This window comes from Equus asinus, chromosome 2 (assembly GCF_041296235.1).
Source record: "Equus asinus isolate D_3611 breed Donkey chromosome 2, EquAss-T2T_v2, whole genome shotgun sequence".
NCBI lineage: Eukaryota > Metazoa > Chordata > Mammalia > Perissodactyla > Equidae > Equus > Equus asinus.
In genome coordinates this window covers 32016425-32036065 of record NC_091791.1, presented here as the reverse complement: position 1 = coordinate 32036065, position 19641 = coordinate 32016425, and the positions used below count along the sequence as shown (strand labels likewise).

Sequence of the window (19641 nt, the reverse complement as noted above, 5' to 3'; positions counted from 1 at the left end):
CAGTGGCTTTGAGGGGTGCCTCCCCCAGGTGAGTAGAGTGTCCACCCAAGCCCTGCGTCACCTGGGCCTCACCTTCCTGGTTCGGGCCAAACCGAAGGAAAGCATGGCCCATCTCCACCAACAGGGCAAAAGCGTTCTTCCGGGCCCCCACTGACACCTCCTTGGTACACAGGATCACCTGCCCAGACAGCCCTGTTAGCATGTGCTCCTGAGCCAGCCACCCTGGGGTTAGCGGCCTGAGGCAGCCACATTCCCAGGCAGAGAATTGAGCCCACCCTCAGCCCCAAGACTGCCCTCCCCGATCATGACAGGCCCTCAGGAGCCACACTCCAAGGAACCTCTTAAAACACACAAATTGCACCTCTCACCTCAGGGACGAGAGCAGTGATGAACTCCTCATGCTCAGCTGAAAGCTTCTTCACAATATGAATGAGGCACTTCAAACGGGGCTGCGGGACAAGGGGAACAGCAGTCAGGAACCCTCAATGCTTCTTCTGCCCCGGAAGGCCCCTAACTGTCTCCACAGTGGTCCTCTCCTGGTGTCACCCATCCTCCCCCAGGCTGAGCGGGGCTGCCCCGGGGTCCTCACCCTCTTGGCAGGGGAGGAAGTGCTCCGCAGCGAGTCCAGCAGGGTCTTCTTCAGGTCGTCCAGGTGGCTCTGCACGAAGCGGGCCCCGGGGCCCTGAGGGCTGGCACACACCTCCTCCAGCACGCGGTAGGCCTTCTTCTGTACTCCATGGGCCTTGCTCTGGGAGGGCACATGGTGGACAGGGATAGGCGAGGAGGCAGGGCTGGGGGTCCTCCACCCATCTGGGACATTCACCCAGCAGTCACCATTAACTGTGATGGGGATTAACAGCACTGGAGCGGATTCAGAGAAGCTGACCCCACCCTCTGGTGCTCATGGGATCCGACGAGAAGGCCGGCAGAATACGGACAGATAGAGGCTAACTCTGCCAGGCAGGGGATGCTTCGGGGAGTGAAGCCAAGCCATCCCTCCAATCCAATCCTCGGACCCACCTCTAAGTCATGCTATCCCCAGCAGCATGAACTTGCAGGGCTGGGAGGGCATCAAGGCCTGTGCACCCGCTCATCTTTCTAGCTGGAGCACTCCTCTCTCCTTCTTTGCCTAACTCCTTGCTATCCCAAAGGAGCTCTCAGTCACTCCCCCTGGGACACCTCTCCTGAGGTTAGGTGGCGCTGCCCAGGACTGGTGTCTTCCTGCATGTTCAACCCCAGAGCACTGCTCACACTGTTGGGTAACTGTTTATTAAACTTCCCAGTGGTGACAGCTTTCAGGAGGTCACTGCTGGCTTGGGTTCTGCCTGGTGGCTAGCCACAGGGGCAGGGATGAGCATGCCAGGCAGCAGACCTAGCATGTGTAAAGGCACAGAAAGGGCCATCATATCTGGAATCCTTAAAACAGCCTAAGGAGGCTAGAGTGGTGGGGGGAGAGGAGGGAGGATGAGACTGGTTGGGATGAAGATCAGGCCAGGCTGGGATGGGCCAGTGAGTGAGCCAAGCAAAGAAGTATGGCCTTGGTTCTACAAGGGGCATCTTAGCAGGTGAGGCCTGAGCACAGTTATGCATTTTAGCCACTTTGGCACCTACGTGACAGATGGGCTAGACAGGGCACAAAGGCCAGCCACGTCACGAGAAGGCAGATGAAGACCTGATCCTGGAGAGCAGCAAGGGATAAAGACAAGAAGACAGGCCCGCCTCTCCAAGGTGCAGCCCCTTTGCCCAAGTGCGGCTGTGTGGGGCTCCCGGTCTCCGCGACTCACCTCTAGGTAGGGCCGGATGGTGGAGTACAGCTTGCTGATGGCAGCTTCGTCAGCGTGAGGAGCCAACGCCACGACCAGGTCCAGGACAGACAATCTGCTCAGGGGTAGGAGACCAAGGAAGGGCTCAGGGGGGCTGGAGAAGGGCACAGACTCTCAGTGTTCTCATGTCTACTGGGGACAGAGGAGGTAGGAGAAGCCACGGTGAGGAGGACGGGGGCCTCGAAGGAGCTCATGAACAATAATAAGACGTGGCACCTAACTGGGCACTCATTAGGTGCCAGGCACTGTTGCAGGTGCTTTACAGGTGTTAACCTCTTCCCTCCTCATGCAACCCTGCTGCAGGGACACTGTCATGTCCATTTTACAGAGGCACAGAGTGGGTAACTTGTCCAAGGTCACACAGCCCATAAGTGGCAGAGGTGCCAGTTGAACATGGGTAGTGTGTCTCCAGGTCCTTAGTCTTCCCTAGCAGGCTAGTATGCTTCTCTGGGAAGGAGGAGCCAGTGAGCCCTCGTGGCAGAGCTGGGACATTCAGACTTTCCTAAACAATTCCAGAGAGAATGCACAGGGCTTCTACTAGACACACCCTCTAGCTCCCCAGGGTGTCCCAGGTCAAGTGGAGCATTTTACCTGGTGAAGTCAGAGCTAGCAGGGTCCAGCACCTTTTCACTGGCTTTTTCCAGGAAACCATTCACCAACTGGTGGCCCCAAGGAGATGAGAAGAGAGAAATACAGAGCAGCAGCAGGTCACAGAACTCTGCCATCTTCTCTTCCCCTTCCCCCACCTCCCACTTAGAAGCCTTGAGCCCAGCCCAAGCCACCACGACTGGGATCTGGTCCCCTGTTCTCCAGGTGGCAGAGGCCCAAGTGAGCCCTGGTAGGTACCTCGGCCTTTCCAACGCGCCCAAGCCAACACTCACCCAAGGGAGAGCAGTCCTCGCTCTCCTCCACCAGCTCACCTGAGGCTCAGTAATGGTGAGGTAAGTTCTGATGGTTTCCAGCACGGCCCGGCGAGGGGCTGGAGTGTCCCCAGCTGTAACAGGCTGCCCATACAGGTTGAAGAGGATCGGCAGAAAGTTCTTGGCAAAGCGGCTCACTTCAGCACGGTCAGCCTCTGGCAGGAGGACCAAAGTTGGCATAAAAGAGGCAGGAATTCACCCTGCCCCAAAGGCCACCGGCGCTGCTGCCCAGAGGCATCCTTTTAAGGGACCCAGATTGGACCATGGGTTTGGGGCTTCTCCGGGACAGGAGAGGCTGAGGCCAGAGCCCAGAGAACTAGGTGCCGCCTGGTCTGTGCTCCTCCATGGCGCCTGTCCCAGGGACAGCCAGCGCTGGCCCCATAAGAAACCCTTTGACGTTGACTGGACAACTCTCTGTAGCTATCAGCACATTGGGAGTAAAGAGAGGAAAGGGGCAGTTTTCAGTGTCCTACTAGCTCCTTGGGTCCCCAGCAGAGGCCCCAGGTCCTTGCAAAGGAGGAGCTATGGCTCAGGCAACGAGCCACAGCAGGCCAGGTGGGGGTCGGGGGCCATCCTCCCACCAGCCCCCCGACCTCACAGCCCACACATACCCGCCTCACAGCCCTTGGTGATGAGGGTGCGCAGGGCCTGGCACACAGTAACCCTCAGGTCTGGGCGCTCGCTGATGGCCGTGCCCAGTGTCCGTGCCAGCCCTTTGAAAGCAGTGGTCACATCTGTGGGCCTCGTGCAGAACCCAGGCAGGAGGGTCCAGATCTGGGGAGAGAGGGGATGGTAAAGGAGGGTGACGCCCAGCAACCTGTGCCCCGGCACTGTCTGACCCACATCCCCCAACCTGACCTCTTACCTGCCACTGGAGCGTGTCATAGATCTTGGACTCCACTGTGCTGCCTGCCTGGGCCAGGTCCATTGCTGGAGTGTGACACAAGGACACAGTGTGACCCCAGGCACCCTCCTGGCCAGCAGGCCTCATTTTCACCAAAACCAAAAGCCCAATGATGAGCACGGGAATATGGGTGATGCCCCATGGACTGAAAAAAATAATTCATTCTAAAAAACCAAAGAGATCTGTATAAGACAGGAAGCAGGTGTCCTTCCATAATCTTACTCTCCCAGGGATGGCCACCGTCTCTGACTTTCTTATATTTCTTTAAACACACACAAACTTTTAAAAACCTAAACAGGACTGTACTACATTGTTTTGAAACCTTGCTCTACTTTACAATAAAGCTGGTAACATCTATCGAGCAATCTCTATGTGGCAGGCTGTGTAACATGCACTTATGTGATTATTTCATTTAATCCTCACAATGTCCTCATTTTACAGAGAAGCAGACCCAGGAGTTGAATAAGCTTGCCCAAAGTCACCAAACTGTGGAGCAGCTGAGCTGAGATGTGAATCTAATCTGTTCAACTCACCATCTACTACACAAGTCCATTCCCACGTAAGGTTGTTCCTTCTTTATAATGAGCACACTGTGTCCTACCGTGGGGCTTTACTGTAAGTAACCTCAGTAGAACCCTATGGAGGGACACATAGGTCGTGTCAGGTTTTTTGCTAGGAACATCTTTGCATATATAAATTGGTGTGCACTTGTCTAATTATTTCCTTAGTGGGAGAAGAGGCCCATATCTGCCTGCACAGTTACAGGGGGAAGCCTGGCCATGCCTCAGAGCAAAGGGGAGGGAGAGCCCCATGGAGGAAGGCACTCAAGCACCGGGTGGCCCCCTGCTTGGCAGAGGGAGGCTGTCGAATGTCCTAAGGCTGGGGGTGCTGGGCGAGGAGCCCCTCCTGACCCCTTCTAGCTGAGGCTCCAGGACTGTGGTAGGCCCCGTACCTCTGCTCTTCAGCGTGGTAGCCAGGGGCAAGAAGTAGGTGGTGAAGAAACCAAGTCGCGTTTCCCGGACATGGTCCCGGATGACGGGCAGCAGCCAGCTCCGTGGGAAATCCAGAGTCTCTCTGGGAGGAGGCAGGGAAGGCCCAGTGAGGAAGAGGTGACAGCCTGGAGGGCAGCACACCCAACAGCATGTCCCCTGCTGGGCCAAGGAGCAGTATGAGCCCTGCTCTGGCCTCTCCCACTGAGCCCCACAAGGCACACAGAGACTTCACCCCAAGGAGTGGACACCCTCCCTGGGGGAGAGCAGGCCACCTGGCTTTCCTGGGGCTCACACAGAAGCCAAATAGGGTCACACTTACTCAGAGCCATCAATTTCCAAAGGCACAGCCTCTAAAACCACCTCGGGTCCCATGCTGGCCACTGCAGCCCCCACTGCCTGGTCCAGAGCTGCCGTGTGGGGGAAGTGGGGGGACAGGCGCAGGTCACCCAGGGACTGGAGGCACTGGAACAGAGATGAGAGATTATACCTTAAGATGTACTCACAGAGCAGGCAGCTTTGGCTGAGTCTGGGCCAAAGTGTCGAAGGATGAGGTGAGGAGTGTGGGCCCAGGTTAAGCTCTAGGTCAGAAGTCACAAACCAATAACCAAATTTAACCCAATGATGTGTTTGAACTCTCCCCAATGCCCCAGGATTTTAAAAAATTCTGTATTCATAGTAACACTTAAAAACCAGTAGATTTGACATACAGATGTAGATTTCCAGTTTATCTTGAAAAATGGGAAGGTCGGCAAAGGCAGAGCCGCATGCAGCAAAGAGCAAATCAGCAGGGACTTCCCTCGAGACAGAGCTGCACCCCCCAGCTCTCCCTGGCTCCCCAGAGCCCTTCCACAAGCCCCACTCTTCGTGGACCTGTCTGACCTCTTGAAAGAAGGCAAATTCACCAACCTAACCTATTAGGGCCCAGGCCAGGCCTCTCGAGGAAGCCCCTGAGCTCCCAGGGTGGCCCCTTTCTTCCTCCAGCAGTGGAGGACTCAGTGAGGAAGGCCCCATGGGGCTGGGACAGGCCCCTACCCTCTCCCAGCACTGGGGAGGATCTCTGGGTGATCTCTGATCCTTAAATGGTTTATTCTGGGCTACAGTAACCTTCCTGAGACCCAATACTGCTTAAAACACTATACTGACTTGTGGAACACTCAGAATTAAAAATTAAAACATAACAGGTAGGGATGAGGGAGAATCACACTGATTCCCTGAGAATTTCAAAACCATCAACTCTGGCCAAGACCAGTGAGTGGGTATCGGGGTGGGACGTGCCTCCCCCGCTTCTTGTTCCTCCCACATTGGGCCAGTAAGCATCCTGGGGACACAGCACTGGGCACCTGCTGTGGTCATGGGGGTTGGTGGGGGAGTGCAGAGATGACGAAGACACATGCCCCTCCAGGAGTCACGGTCCAACTGCCCGAGCACCACCTCCTGCCCTGGCCCAGGAGCTCCCAACTCACCTTCTTCATCACAGGATGGGCCTGCCTCCCACACGCCTCAAAGAAGACACACAGCAGCTGCAACACGGAGCTCCACGCAGCGTGAAATTTATATGTCAGGCCCTCCTCCACTGCCCTGCCAGGGGAGCACGCAGTCAGGGACACATTCATGCTCACCTGGCCCCAAACTAGGAAGTCAACAGGTGGCATCACGAGCCACAGACCACCAGCTGGCCAGTGAGGGTGGGGCCTCGGGAAAGGCTAGCGGGAGAACTAGTATTTATGAAATGCCCCCTGAGCTAAGAGTCTAATTTATGTAATCCTAGTGCTTAAAGAAGCAGCTGTGAGGTAGATTATTTGCTCCATCTTCAAAGGGGGAAACTGAGGCTCAGAGATATTAAATAACCTGCCAGAGTCACTCTGCTAGTGGCCAAAATGGGCCTCCAAAGCCCGTTCTTTGTCAGTGTCCCATGCTTTCTCAGTCTGACCCAAGGTGGGAGGATGGGGTTGGGCAGGTGGTCTGGGCAGAAGGGGAAGCTGCAGCAGGGAGGGGCCTCCCTAGCTGCTAGCCCCCTCTGGCCTGTGCACACCCTGGGCAGCCCCATCTCTCAAGGCCTAGTCCCCTGGAGATTTCAGGCCAGAATGATCAACAGGGGTCTATTTGCCTGTGGGGGACAGTGGTGAGCTAGGGGTGGGGGCAGCTCTGTTCCTGAATTTTCCTGAAACTTCATCCCAGATGGATCCACAAGAAACAAGCTTATTTCTTCATGACGAACAGTACCCCAAGCACCACACCTAGGAGCTGAGCAGAGAGACCCAGAGGGGACACCAAGGATCCCAGCCCCTCTCCTGGGACAACTCCAGTGCACCCTGAGGCTCCCCACTGCTGGCTGGGGAGGGTGGTCGGCGGCCATGTATCTGAGTGGCTCCTCTTGGAGGTGTGCAGGGCAGCTCAGCACATGAATCAGAGTGGACTCTGCAGTCAGGCTGTCACTTATTAGTTAGGTGACCTCAGCTTCCCCATCTGTAAAATGGGGTCAGTACCTATCTCTCAGAACCACAAAGACTACTGTAATTTCTATTTATTCAGTGCTTAACTACACGCCAAGTACTGCTCTGAGAACTTTCACTATTACCTCATTTAACCCTTACCTGCATTAGTCACCCCTGACTGACGAGGACCCTGAGCCATTGAGAGGTGGAGGAACTTGCCTCAGGTAACTGGCTGCAGAGTCCGCACTCAAGAGCACTACACTATGGCACCTGGAACGTGGCCAGCGCTCATCCACAGCAGCTGGTCTGGCACCGTGCACAGGGCCCACAGTAAGTGACAAGTGGAGCACCTGTCTTAGAAGGAACTTTCTACAAGGTACACCTTATTCCCTCCTAACGCAGATGCTATGTTCTTACCTGAACATCTTGGCGACATACTGGGCAGGGCCTGAGGCCGAGGAGGTCACAGAGCCGATGTCAGCAATGTGGGGAGCAACACATTCCTTCAGGATCTCCTGCAAAAAGAGGCCATGGCTGTCTGGGCCCAAGGCAGCCCCCCAGTGCCACGCGGCCCTCCAAGTGACAGGAAGCCTATCCCGGCCCCCAGCACCTCCTCCGCAGCATGCAGCTGGAGGTCTGGGGGGAGCGCCAGGATGGCCAGGGCACAGGCAGAAGCTCCAGTGCTCTCTGCTTTCCCTGCTAAAGCTGGGGAGGAGGGGACTGTGGTACCTGGAGGCTCTGGGTGGCAGCTGTCACCACCTGTGAGTGGGGGGACAGGAGGCAGGTCATCGCAGTGCCAAAAAAACGAGGGAGGTGGCCCAGCCCCAGGTCTCGCTGCAGCCTGTCAAGACAAAAAGGCTCCTGTGGGGTCTGGCCCCAGGCCTCAGGGACCCAGATGGCCCAGGTCTGATGACAGTCACTGATCTGTGGGGCTCTACAGGGCCCTTCTGGCGGGCAATTTTACAAAGTTCTGGTTTCATGTAATTGGTACATACAGTAAAAAATTCAAAGAGGTCTTCAGGGTATAAAATGAAGAGCGTGCCTTCCTTACTCCTTACTCCCTCCTCCCAGACTGACCCTCTGATCTACTTCTCAGAGGAAAATCAAGGTTAAGTTTCTCAAATATTCTTTTGTTTTGGTTTGGTTTGTTCTTTTCCTTTTTCTCCAGAAGCCCCCTGGTACATAGTTGTGTATTTTTTAGTTGTGGGTCCTTCTAGCTGTGGCATGTAGGACGCCGCCTCAGCATAGCCTGATGAGCGGTGCCATGTCTGTGCCCAGGATTTGAACTGGTGAAATCCTGGGCCACCGAAGCGGAGTGCACAAACTTAACCACTTAGCCACAGGGCTGACCCCTCAAATATTCTTCAAGAAGTTTTTATCCATACATAAATGTATAAAACAATAACAATTGCTAACATTTATGGAACACTTATCACATGCCAAGTACTGATATAACAACACACATTAACTAATGTAAACCTTGCCAAAAAAAACAAACAGAAAACAAAAAAAGAGCCTTGCAACAACCAAAATTAAGTCCTATTACAATTCCCATCTTATAGATGAGGAAACTATAAGGCACAGAAAAGTCAAGTAACTTGCCCAAGGCCACCCAGCTAGTGAGTGGGGGTTGAGGGGTGGTTAGGATTCACACCCTGGTGGTTTGGCTCTAAAGTACAGAGAATCGCACCATCCAGGCTGTTCTGCACCTGCTTTTGCTTAGCGTCTCTCGGAGGTCTTTCCACATCAGCATGCACACATCCACTTCAATTACTTCTAACGGCTGCATAGTATTTCACTGTTTGCATTTAACCAGTCCCCTCCTAGGGCACATTTAGGTTGTTTCTAGGTTTTTTAGTCTCTAAGAAACATCCTGGGACACACACCCTGGCATGACTGTGGGAGTCCTCCTGTAGGACAAATCCTGAGAAGCAGAGAACAAGGCTATTTCGCCATTTTCTGGCACCTCCAGGTGGAAAGCGGTTTGGTGCAGGGAAAAGGGCATGGGCTGGAGACCTGGCTCTGCTCCTTAGCAGCTGCGTGACAAGCTAACTCGGGGTGCTTTGGTTTCTGGTTTATGAAATGAGCTAAGACCTTACCCAGGGGGTAGCTGATCACTGAGACAGAACAACGCAAAGGCCCAGCATGCTGCCTAGAGGAGAGCAGGCCACCAGGAACCCTTCAGCGGAGGAGGAGGACAGACACAGCACAGTGGAGCCTCAGGGCCCTTAGAGACCCTGGCTCCAGGCAAAATGCAAGTCATCAATTGACAGACGTGTTTTCTTCTCAGCCTTATGCGGGCAAGTAAAATTATCAAAGGGCTACTATTAAATGGCCAAGCTCAACTGTGAGTAACATGAAAGACACAAGGTAGAAACGGGGTTTGCAGACTATGAATCCCAGAGGAAGGGACTTTAACCCAGGTAAGGAGTCAGGTGGAGCCACAGAAAGTGAATGAGATCCTCTGAGAAGGAAACCAACCACACGGGATGACAGCCAGAGGGTGACAAGACCAGGATGGAACTCAGGCCCCACCCTGAGGGCAGTGCTCTTAGCTCAGCCTTGCTGCTCTGCAGGAAGGCGTCAGCCCTGGCTAACGCAGGCTGTGCTGTCCTGCCCTGTGCCTCCTGACAACAGGAGCTGGTCTACAGCACACTCCACAGGAAACGCCACCAGCCCCAAGGAGCTGAACCCCTCTGCAGCTTCCAGCTCACGGCCCTCCCACCTGTACCGCAGGGCAGAGAGCCTGGCTAGAGGCCCTGGGACGTCCCTCCACTTAACCATACCTGACTAGGTTGACGTGGGCTTTCTCCATGACCTTAAGCCAGGCCAGCAGGGGCTGTAAGTCATTTTCGCTGGGAACGTAGTCATACAAGGCCTAGAGGGGCAACAGGGAATAAGCAGGTGTCTGAGCAAGTGCATTCAGCAGCAGCCCAATGACAATGACCCCTTCTCATCCATAGGCATCAGCATGTCCCAGTGACAGGCCTGTGCGTGTGGCCCCAGAATGCACAGCCCCTTTGGCCTTCCTAGCTCCTGCCTTTCCCTGCTCCATGAAGCCCTTCCAGTTCTGCTTCTGTGGCAGAAAAGCCCCAGGAGCAGTTGAATATAACTTGGGTCACACAACCCTTTGTGAACCTGACAAAAGCCACAGAACCCTTCTCTGGAAAAATGCATGTGAGCACACACATACGTTTTGCAAACAATTTGGGGGGTTTCTGCCTCCTTCCCCAAATCCATCCACGGATTCCTAAGGTTGAGGGTCCCTGCTCAAGGTATCTGTTAATACCATGAGACCACCACGCTGAAATAGCTTATTAACTCACTAGATCAAGAAGCAGGGCCCCCAGCTCCCGCGGACATTGATGTAGCTTTGGGGGCTGGTGTCCTGGCTCCCTGTCTACTGGCCTCCTGCAGTGGGGCAGCCCAGCCCCGCCAACCTCACTCTGCAGACAAGTAACAGGGCCCCTCACCACCCCTTATCCCCAGCACAGCCATGCCACTCCCCCTCCCACCAGGCCTCACCGTGATGATCTGGGCATTGAGCTCTGCTGGCAGGGTACCCAGGCTGGGCTTGGCATGGAAGAGGCTGTGAAAGGCCTGCATGGCACAGGCTGTCACCAGCTGGAGAGGACATGCAGGCTTAGTGGGGAACTGCAAAGCCCACAGCTGTCCCGGGCTCCTCAACCTCCCACTCCCCACAGTAGGCTGGGGGCAAGACCCAGCCCTCTGAACCCCAGTCAAGCCCCCTACACCTGGACTGTCGCTTTAGTAAGTCTTGGCAGCCACTGAAAAACTTTTAAATGACATAAACAAAGACAATGGAGAAACATGAACAAAATGTTTTTAACGTAACAGGTTAAAAAGGCAGGCTATAAATGGTTTGTATACAAGAGTTATAGCTGTATTTTCAAATGTTTTTAAGTGTGTTTGTTTATCCAAAGAGAAAATGTCTGAAAGGACACACACAAGTTGTTCTGAATGGTTCTTTCCTTTTAAACAATGATTATGTCATTTATATAATAAATACTTTAAAATACATACATGAAAAAAAAAAATAAAATAAAATACATACATGAACAAACACTACAGGAGAATGTATAAAGATTAACAAAATTGTGCTAGGATGAGAGAAACACGGGTTCATTTTTATGTATCTTTAAGCTATCATTCGGATTTGTTAGTGAGTAAACAAAAAAAAAGAAGAAATAACAGTGACTGTGGCTGGAGAGGAACTCGAGGTAGGAGAGGACGGACACCTGACCAGCCCTGCTGTGGGTCCACCCTCGCCCTACCCTGGTCTCTGAGCCAGCTCCCAACTGGACCAGGACCCTGCAGACAGCCCCACCTACCTGACACCTGGGAGGAGGCGGCGACCTTGGTTGTAGCAAGGAGCAGAGTCAGGACAGGGAGACATGAGGCCCGGCTTCTGGCCTGACCAGTGAGTTCCCCGAGCACCAGCACTGTGGGCCTGGGGTCTGACTACCCCCCACCCCCCGCCACCCTGAGTGTGCCCCCACCACCTTGAGCGTGCCCTCGCCTGCCGGCTCTCAGCCCCAGCTCACCACATGGCTCAAGGTCATGACCCTCAGGAGGGTCTCACTGCAGCTCTTCACCAGGCCTTCCGGGAAGCAGGGCAGCAGGTCTTTCATCAGTGTCAGCATGTGCAGGGTGGTGGTGGCCTCCTTGGAGCCTGGCAGACAAGGAGCTGAGATTCCAGCCCACTCTCTGCAGCAGATGCTGTCCTCCCCTGCGAGCTCCCGCCCCGACCCCCCTGCCCTCGACCTGGCTCCCCACCTCCAGACTTCTCAATCTCCTGGACACAGAACTTGGCGGTGGAAACGGCAGCAGGATGATGGGCAGGGGCCTTTTCACCAAACATGAACTCACTGCCCTTGAGGACCGAGCACACTCCGTGTTGCGCAGCCTTCCGGATCTGAGGGCGAGGCAAGGGGGCAGGGCCAGGTCAGCATTCAACCAGCGGCTTGGGTGGCTGGCACAACCACCAACCAACAAGGCTGATCGTACACCTGCTACACAGCCGATGCTATGCCTCGGGCTGCGCGGGTATAGACTCCTGAGCTGTGGAGTGAGACGAAGCTGAGTTCCGATCCCTGCTCTCCCACTAACTCACCAAACAGCCCTGAGCAAGCCAAGCCACTAAATCTCTGAGCTTCAGTGTCCTCATCTGTACAACAGGGACTTATTCCTTCGCTCAACCGTGGAGCAATACTGTGTGTCCAAGCCAGGCACTGTTCTCGGCGATGGCAGTGTGGCCATGAACAGAGCAAACGACTCATATTTACTTGGGAGGCAGAAGACAAACAAATGCACACCAAAAGGCAAAAGGGCTTTGTAGACCATAAAGCAGAGTTGTTACCTTTCATACAGTGGTCAGGAAAGTGTCACTCCGGTGAAGTGACATTTCAGCAGAGCCGTGAAGAAAAGGAGGGAAAGACCACATGAATACACGGGGAAAGAGGCATGCGCCCACGAGGAGGCGAGCGCTCAGCACGGGAGTGATTACTATGACCGTGACTACCACATGCTCCCCGCCCTGAACTTCAGGAGGCAGCAGCATGGCCACCACCGTGTGCTGAGCACCTGCGGTAAGCCAGGAACTGCCCCAGGCCTGGGGGCAGCCTTGCAGTCCCGCCACAACCTTGCAGCAAGGTTGTATTATTATCCCTATTTCACAGCTAGGAAACTGAGGCTCAGAGAGATGAAGTAACTTGCCCAAGGTCACAGCACAAGTGGTGAATGTAGAATCCAGCTCAGGTCTGTGTGACTCCAAAGCACCCCCCACCCCCTACCACTGCAACTAAACATGTCACTGACCAGGGAGGCAGCAGAGACAAAGAAGGGGCTGACAGGGAACATCCCTCCTGCAGGAGGAGGAGCGCCCCTCGCCTTCTGGAGCTAAGCCAATGGGGCCCCAGAAGCAGGAAGGAGAACCTTTGGGCAAGAGCCTAGGACTCTGGGCAACCTCCCCCATCCCACCCAGACAGGCCAGCGCCAGCTCCAGCCCCTTACTGGAGTGGGCTGGCCCCCTCCCCTATTCCAGGGACCGAGCAGCCTCACCTTGGGCTTGGCGTGCACAGTGAAGCTCAGCAGCCCATGGTACACCTGCAGGGTCACAGGGTAGCTCCAGGCCTCCAGGTTCTGCTTCCGCAGAAGGGTGGCCAGGCAGGAGAGGACCTGGAAGAGGAAAGTCAGAGTCTCTCAGCTCTACCCGCTTCAGCGAGGCGGGAAAAGAGCTCAGCTCCAGAAAACCCAAAGAGATCCATGTGAGGGTCCACAGAGTGCCTACACCCCTCCCAGGGAGCACCCAAGATTTAGCCAAATTAGATGGGTTCTGAAGACAGCAGAGGGGAAACTGAGACCCAAACACTAACCCATCGGAGGGCAGAGGTGGAGCCACTGCTGGCCTGGGCTGACATGATATCCATGAAGGCTTTGGAGGTGTCGGAGAACTTCTTAATGAGCACAGGGCTGGGCACACTGTGGGGAAAGAATGGAGGTCAGAACCCCAGAGAGGCCTCTGAGAGCAGGTGGGGCAGCCCCAGCCCCGGTCTGGTGGAAGCTGGACAGAGGGATGCAGCACTGGCCCAGTGAGCCGGCAAGTGAGCGACAGTCAGGACAGGAGCGCACCCTTCCTGATACCCCATTCAGTACGTTCTCCAAGGCACCTGAGCTCCTACCTCCCTCACCTTTTCTGCTACCCATTCTCTGTACTACCCAGAAGATGGGCCCTAATAAACGCGCTTCAATCCTCTCGCCACCTCCCCCGTGGCTGCAGGTCTCCAGGTATCCTGGAGCCAACATCTCACCCCATCCCTTCTGACCCCCTCACTGCACCAGGGGACTGCCCCTTCCCAGACACCAGCATTCACACTGCCGTACAACACCCCGAACCACCCCCAGAGCCTGAGGTTGTAGAATGCCACCTGACACTCAAGTTATCTTTTTGTTCTTTTTAACAATTTCCTAATCCTGTTCCTAAGGTCCGTCCACAGTCCCTTTTCCCCTCTACAACGAGACCTGGGGTTCAGGCAGGAGCGAGGACTCACCGCTTCAGGACGAGGTTCAGCAGGTAAGCGACAGCAGCCAGAGACTCCGGGGACTCCACCGCTTCCATCGTTGTCATCTGAGGGCCGGATCATGGGGCGAAAACAGGAAATGTGTCATGCTGGGCAAATGGAGAGCTCGGGGCACCACGTGCCCAGCAAAACAGTTATGACCAAGAACCCTGGTGGCAGAGGTCCAAATCCCAGCTCTGCCAGTGTGTGACTTTGGGCTAGCAACTTAACCTTTCTGTGACTCAGTTTCCTCATTTGTAAAATAGGGATAATAGACGTCATGAATTAATATACATGAAACACTTAGAGTACTGCCTGGCACATGATAAAAAACCACATATTACCATCTATTTATTATTCTGGAGCTGAGGTTAGAAAGTTTTTTCTGAAAAGTGCCAGATAACGAATATTTTAGGCTTTGCAGGCCACATATGGTCTCTGTTGCCTGTTCTTTGTGTGTGTTTTGACAATCCTTTAAAAAGATAAAAACCATTCTTAGCTCTCAGGCTGTAGAAAAACAGACCATGGGTCAGACTATACTTGTGGGTCATAGTTCGCCAAACTCTGTTGTAGAGTAGTGGTTCTCAAACTTTTACACCCTTAGAAATTACTGAAATTCCCCAAAGGGGTTTTGTTTACGTAGCTTATAACTATTGATATTCACCACATTAAAAATTAAAATGGAGAAATTTTTAAAACACAAGAATACACAAGCATCATTCCATTAGCTGTCAAAATAATGTCATCAGACATCACACAACTTCTGGAAAACACCATGGTACACTCAAGAGAAAGTGAGCGTGAAAAGGTAAGTGATGTTCTACTATTATTATGGAAAGAATTTCAATCTAGTCAACCCCCAAAATGGGCTTGGGGACCCCCACCCACACCACACCACACTTTGAAAACCACTTTTCCAGAGGATCCCCTGGGCCTAACTCTGCTTCACAGACCGAGGGGAAAAAAGACAGAGTAGTGGATTTTTATTTTCCGAGAATAATGTAGCAAATGCCACCAGCCTTACCAAGTCACCTGAGAATGACTGGAGCACTCTCACCTGTTCAGCGTTGTCCTTCTCTATCCCCACAGGCCAGGGGCGCCCACCTGCTCTGTACGGCCTGAATAAGCTGCTGCTCTGAACACCCACTGCCAAGCCACACCCACTCACCAGCGCAGCAAAGTACTCAGTCTCCGTCTCCTTCCCTCCCTGGGAGCGGATCACCTCGGTGACAGCGGCCAGAACAGCACAGATCTGCACGTGAGGGAGAGGCACCCATGACATCTCTTCCAGATCTAACCCCACCCAGGGTAGCCTCTTTTCCTTGTTCCTTTGCAAATTACTCTCCCGACAAAGCCCAGAGATAGACAAGACAAGCAGCATTTGGAACCAGGGGTACACACCACAGGGCCTAGCAAACAGGAAGAGCAGAACACGTCTACCAAAAGCCCACCTCTAGGACTCTAACCTCTTACAGACATGCCTGCACACATGTGCAGCATTTCTGTACAAGTGCGTTCACTGCAGCAACAAACTGGGACCAAGCAGCCATCAGCAGGGGACCAATAATGTACTATTATCATATAAGAAATAATGATAGATGCAAATCCTATGAACTATTGAAAAGAATGAGGAACTACATATTAACTTAGAAATACCGTTCAGTAGGGAAAAAAAGTTACAGAACAGTGTCTATAAAATATAATCACATTTCAGTAAACCTAAACAAAATTTGGATAAAAAATATACAAAAAAGTCTAGACCAGTAATGTTGACAAGAGGCTACTGAGCACTTGAAATGTGACTCGTGTGGCTGAGGACCTGAAACTTTGTTAAATTTTACTTAATTTAATTTAAAAACAAATACTTGATCCAGTTATTGGAAAACAGATTCAGAACAACTTGGGTATATGAATCTACTTGTGCAATTATAAGTTTTATGAACTCTAAACACAGATCAAGTATTTCCAATGAAGATTCAGCAACAAAATGGAGATGTAAGGGTAAAATACACATTAGGTTTTAAAGACTTTGTATGATAAAAATAATGTAAAACATCCCCAAATTTTTTGTTGATTATATGTTGAAATGATAATATTTTGTATTTGTTGTTGCTGTTAGTGCTGTCGAGTTGATTCTGACTCCCAGCGACCCTGCGCACAGCACAGCAGAACTCTGCCAGTCTCTTTGCGCCATCCTCTTACCTTCCAGCACTATACCAGAAAATGCCTCTTCCAGTGCTATATCATAAAAGTGCCTTTTATGGCCAATTTTTTCAAAGTGGGTGGGCAGGTCCTTCTTCCTAGTCTGTCTTAGTCTGGAAGCTCACTGAAACCTGTCCACTATGGATGACCCTGCTGGTACTTGAAATACCAGTGGCATAGCTTTCAGCACCACAGCAACAGGCAGCCAGCACAGTATGACAACCCATAGACAGTGGCGTGGTTCCCTGACCCGGGCCAAGGTGGTGAGAGCTCCAAATCTTAACCACTAGACCACTAGGGCCGTCAATATGTTCTGGATACATTGGGTTAAAGAAATACACTATTAAGATAAATCTCACCTGCTTCTTTTTTACTTTTTTTTAACGTGCTTACTAGAAAACTGTAAATTACATATGCGGCTCGCATTGCATTTCTGTTGGACACAGCTGGTCTAGGTAGTTACACAATGATCCATTATCAGTAGCTACCATGAAGGCATTAAGTTGGGAGAACAACTTTCACATTTTATTCTACTCACGTCACTTTGGTACCATTTATAATTTTGACATCTTTCACATAAACAACGAAAAAAAGGAAATATATACAATTTAAAACTATTAACTTGGAAGCAACCCAAGTGCCCATCAATGGCTGAATGAATAAAGATGTGGTATGTATACAGAATACTACTCAGCTATAAAAAAAGACAAAATCATGCCTCGTGTGACAACATGGATGGACCTTAAGGGTATTATGCGAAGTGAAATAAGCGAGACAGAGAAAGAAATACTATATGATTTCACTCATAAAGATAAACAAACACATAGATAAGGAGAACACATTAGTGGTTACCAGAGGAGGAGGGGTTTGAGGGAGGGCAAAAAGGATAAAGCGGCACATATATGGTGATGGATAAAAACTAGAGTATTGGTAGTGAACATGATGCAGCTACACAGAAAGTGAAATTTAATAACATACAACTGAAATTTACACAATGTTATAAGCCAGTATGATCTCAATAAAAAAATATTAACTAAAAAAAGTAAATAAAATTTAGTTCTCGTTAGATAAGACATTTTCCAACCACTGTTATTCAGCATTAATTTACCCAACAAATGTTTCTTGAAAATATTTTATGTAAAAAGTCTTGTGTTGGTACAGTAGAAGAGAGAAATGTTTGGAAAATATTTCTACCCTGAAGGACTTCAGCCTTGCACAGAGGAGATGTTGTTAGAAAAAGCACAAAATGGAATCTGCTCTGCGAGAGGTAATAAGTAGGGGACACGAAGGGTTGGAGGGATGACACATCCTCCAGAAATACCAGCTGCTGTCACTGGACAGCAGTCAGCCGGCGCTAGAAGAAAATCAAAATCGGGAGTCGGGCCCCTCCTCACTATCCCGCGGCCCTCCTGACCCTCCCCCTACCTCCTTGTGGGCAGCCGAGTTGGACTCCCAGAAGCGCTGCACTTTGCTGAAGGTGACGTTTGTGCAGTCGGAGAGACCGCTCAGGAAGGTGCCCGAGGACTTCTCGGTGAGAGCCGGCGCCCCCTCTTCTTCCATAGCCGTCTCAGGGGCTTCGCTTTTGCCCAGGCGCAGGGACCCTGACTGCAGCTCATTATGCAACCTCACCGCATCAACTGTCAGATCGCTCTTTCCTGAAAACCGGAGGCACAAGGTAAGGCCCCTCACTTCTACCCGCCTTATGACCAGGAGAACAAGAACCACCCCACAAAACAAACCAGAAGAGTCCAAGCCCACAACCCGAGAGGCTGCACTCCGGTCGCGGCCCGCCTCATCAGTCCACAGAACACCCAGACCTTAACCCAGACACGGGACCCTCCAGGTAAAAGCTGCTGCTTTCCTGTCCCGATGGCAGCAAGCGCCGGTGGGAGTGGGCTGGGGCCTATACTCAGGAGGCTTGGGAAATAAATGAAGATGAAAGCGCTTTTTGTAAAGAGCCACCCAACGTTAACACTGATACTCGTGGTACCTTAGACAAGTCACTTCCCCACTGTGGACTCAGGCTCTGCATCTGTTAAACGGGGAGGGTGGGCCTTTACCGCAGGCTCCAGATTCGACATTCCAAGACATGGAAGGTCCAATGCCTGAGCCCCGGGGCCTCCAGAGTCCCAGAGTCTTCCAGACCCAGGCTTGCCCAGAACCACGCCGCCGGCTGCGGCCAGGTCTCCCCTCCGCTACCTGAGGGCCGGCTGAAGAAGCGGCTGCGGGCGGCCTGGCGGTGGCGGCAGACGGCGGGGTTGCTGTCACTGCTATGGCCTTTCTTCCAGCGCTTCAACTTAGCCGAGACACCAGACGGCAACTTGCCCGAGCGACCCATGTCGACTGAGCTTCACTGACTGGCGTCCCCGGACGCAGAGACAGGCGCAGAACCCACGTGGACCCGTAGCTCGCTTCACTTCCTCTTCCTCTGGCGTCACTTCCGGATTCGAGTCGGTTACTATGGGAAACCAGGCACCATCCGGTTTTACGGGCCCTCCAGGCCCGGGATCCCGGAGCGGCTCGGAGATCCGTTGCTAGGGAGGGAGTTCTGTTACTAGGGAGTCTGTGGGGCTCGTGCGCCACGGCCGTGGTTCTTGGCGACTGGAATGAGTCTTATAAAACGGGAATTCTTTTGCAAGTTAAAAAACAGACCTACGTCAATATTATTGTTGAAAATCTAATTTCAAAAGTTAAGCTGGAAACAAATTTACTTGAGTGTCAAAACCTGCCCAGGGCTGGCCCCGTGGCCGAGTGGTTAAGTTCTCGTGTTCCGCTGCAGGCGGCCCAGTGTTTCGTTGGTTCGAATTCTGGGCGCGGACATGGCACCGCTCATCAAGCCACGCTGAGGCAGCGTCCCACATGTCACAACTAGAAAGACCCACAACAAAGAATATACAACGATGTACTGGGGGACTTTGGGCAGAAAAAGGAAAAACATAAAATCTTTAAAAACAACAACAACAACAAAAAAAACCCTGTCCAGACCTGAGAGTGTGAAAATGTTTGACCTGAAAAGAGAAAACAGCAACCAGGGATGCTCTAAGCCCGTTTAACTATTTTCATTGATTACTGGGGATGCTCGATGGCTAGGCCATCCTTGCCTCATGACAGCACTGAATGCCCTCTGGTTAAAGTCCTATTCTAATTCCACTTGGGAACCAGCAACCAACCCAGAACTCCCACTCCCCTGTGAGCCTCACCAGCATCCTTCAGCCAGAACCCAAAACTTACGAAAGATGCTTCCCTCCCCTCTTGCGGAGCAGCATTCCAAGATTGCTCTGGAGTT

General features: G+C 52.4%; 1 protein-coding gene across 1 annotated transcript in view; it reads right to left on the bottom strand.

Annotated features, from left to right (window-relative positions):
* The window catches only part of RRP12 (ribosomal RNA processing 12 homolog), a 29540-nt gene extending 10751 nt beyond the window's left edge, over positions 1 to 18789 (bottom strand). Inside the window, exons 1-23 of the mRNA XM_014862703.3 lie at positions 18555 to 18789; positions 17781 to 18010; positions 15322 to 15405; positions 14145 to 14221; positions 13470 to 13575; positions 13156 to 13272; positions 11872 to 12010; positions 11640 to 11767; positions 10600 to 10698; positions 9861 to 9952; positions 7804 to 7915; positions 7492 to 7589; positions 6103 to 6217; positions 4959 to 5101; positions 4600 to 4721; positions 3609 to 3673; positions 3355 to 3517; positions 2744 to 2898; positions 2415 to 2482; positions 1785 to 1878; positions 590 to 748; positions 369 to 449; positions 73 to 178 (exon numbers count right to left, since the gene is read on the bottom strand). Of these exons, the coding sequence (XP_014718189.3) occupies positions 73 to 178; positions 369 to 449; positions 590 to 748; positions 1785 to 1878; positions 2415 to 2482; positions 2744 to 2898; positions 3355 to 3517; positions 3609 to 3673; positions 4600 to 4721; positions 4959 to 5101; positions 6103 to 6217; positions 7492 to 7589; positions 7804 to 7915; positions 9861 to 9952; positions 10600 to 10698; positions 11640 to 11767; positions 11872 to 12010; positions 13156 to 13272; positions 13470 to 13575; positions 14145 to 14221; positions 15322 to 15405; positions 17781 to 18010; positions 18555 to 18693 (2692 nt within the window). The 5' untranslated portion in view covers positions 18694 to 18789. The remainder of the gene's footprint in view (positions 1 to 72; positions 179 to 368; positions 450 to 589; positions 749 to 1784; positions 1879 to 2414; positions 2483 to 2743; positions 2899 to 3354; positions 3518 to 3608; positions 3674 to 4599; positions 4722 to 4958; positions 5102 to 6102; positions 6218 to 7491; positions 7590 to 7803; positions 7916 to 9860; positions 9953 to 10599; positions 10699 to 11639; positions 11768 to 11871; positions 12011 to 13155; positions 13273 to 13469; positions 13576 to 14144; positions 14222 to 15321; positions 15406 to 17780; positions 18011 to 18554) is intronic.
* Between the last annotated feature and the right edge of the window lie 852 nt (positions 18790 to 19641).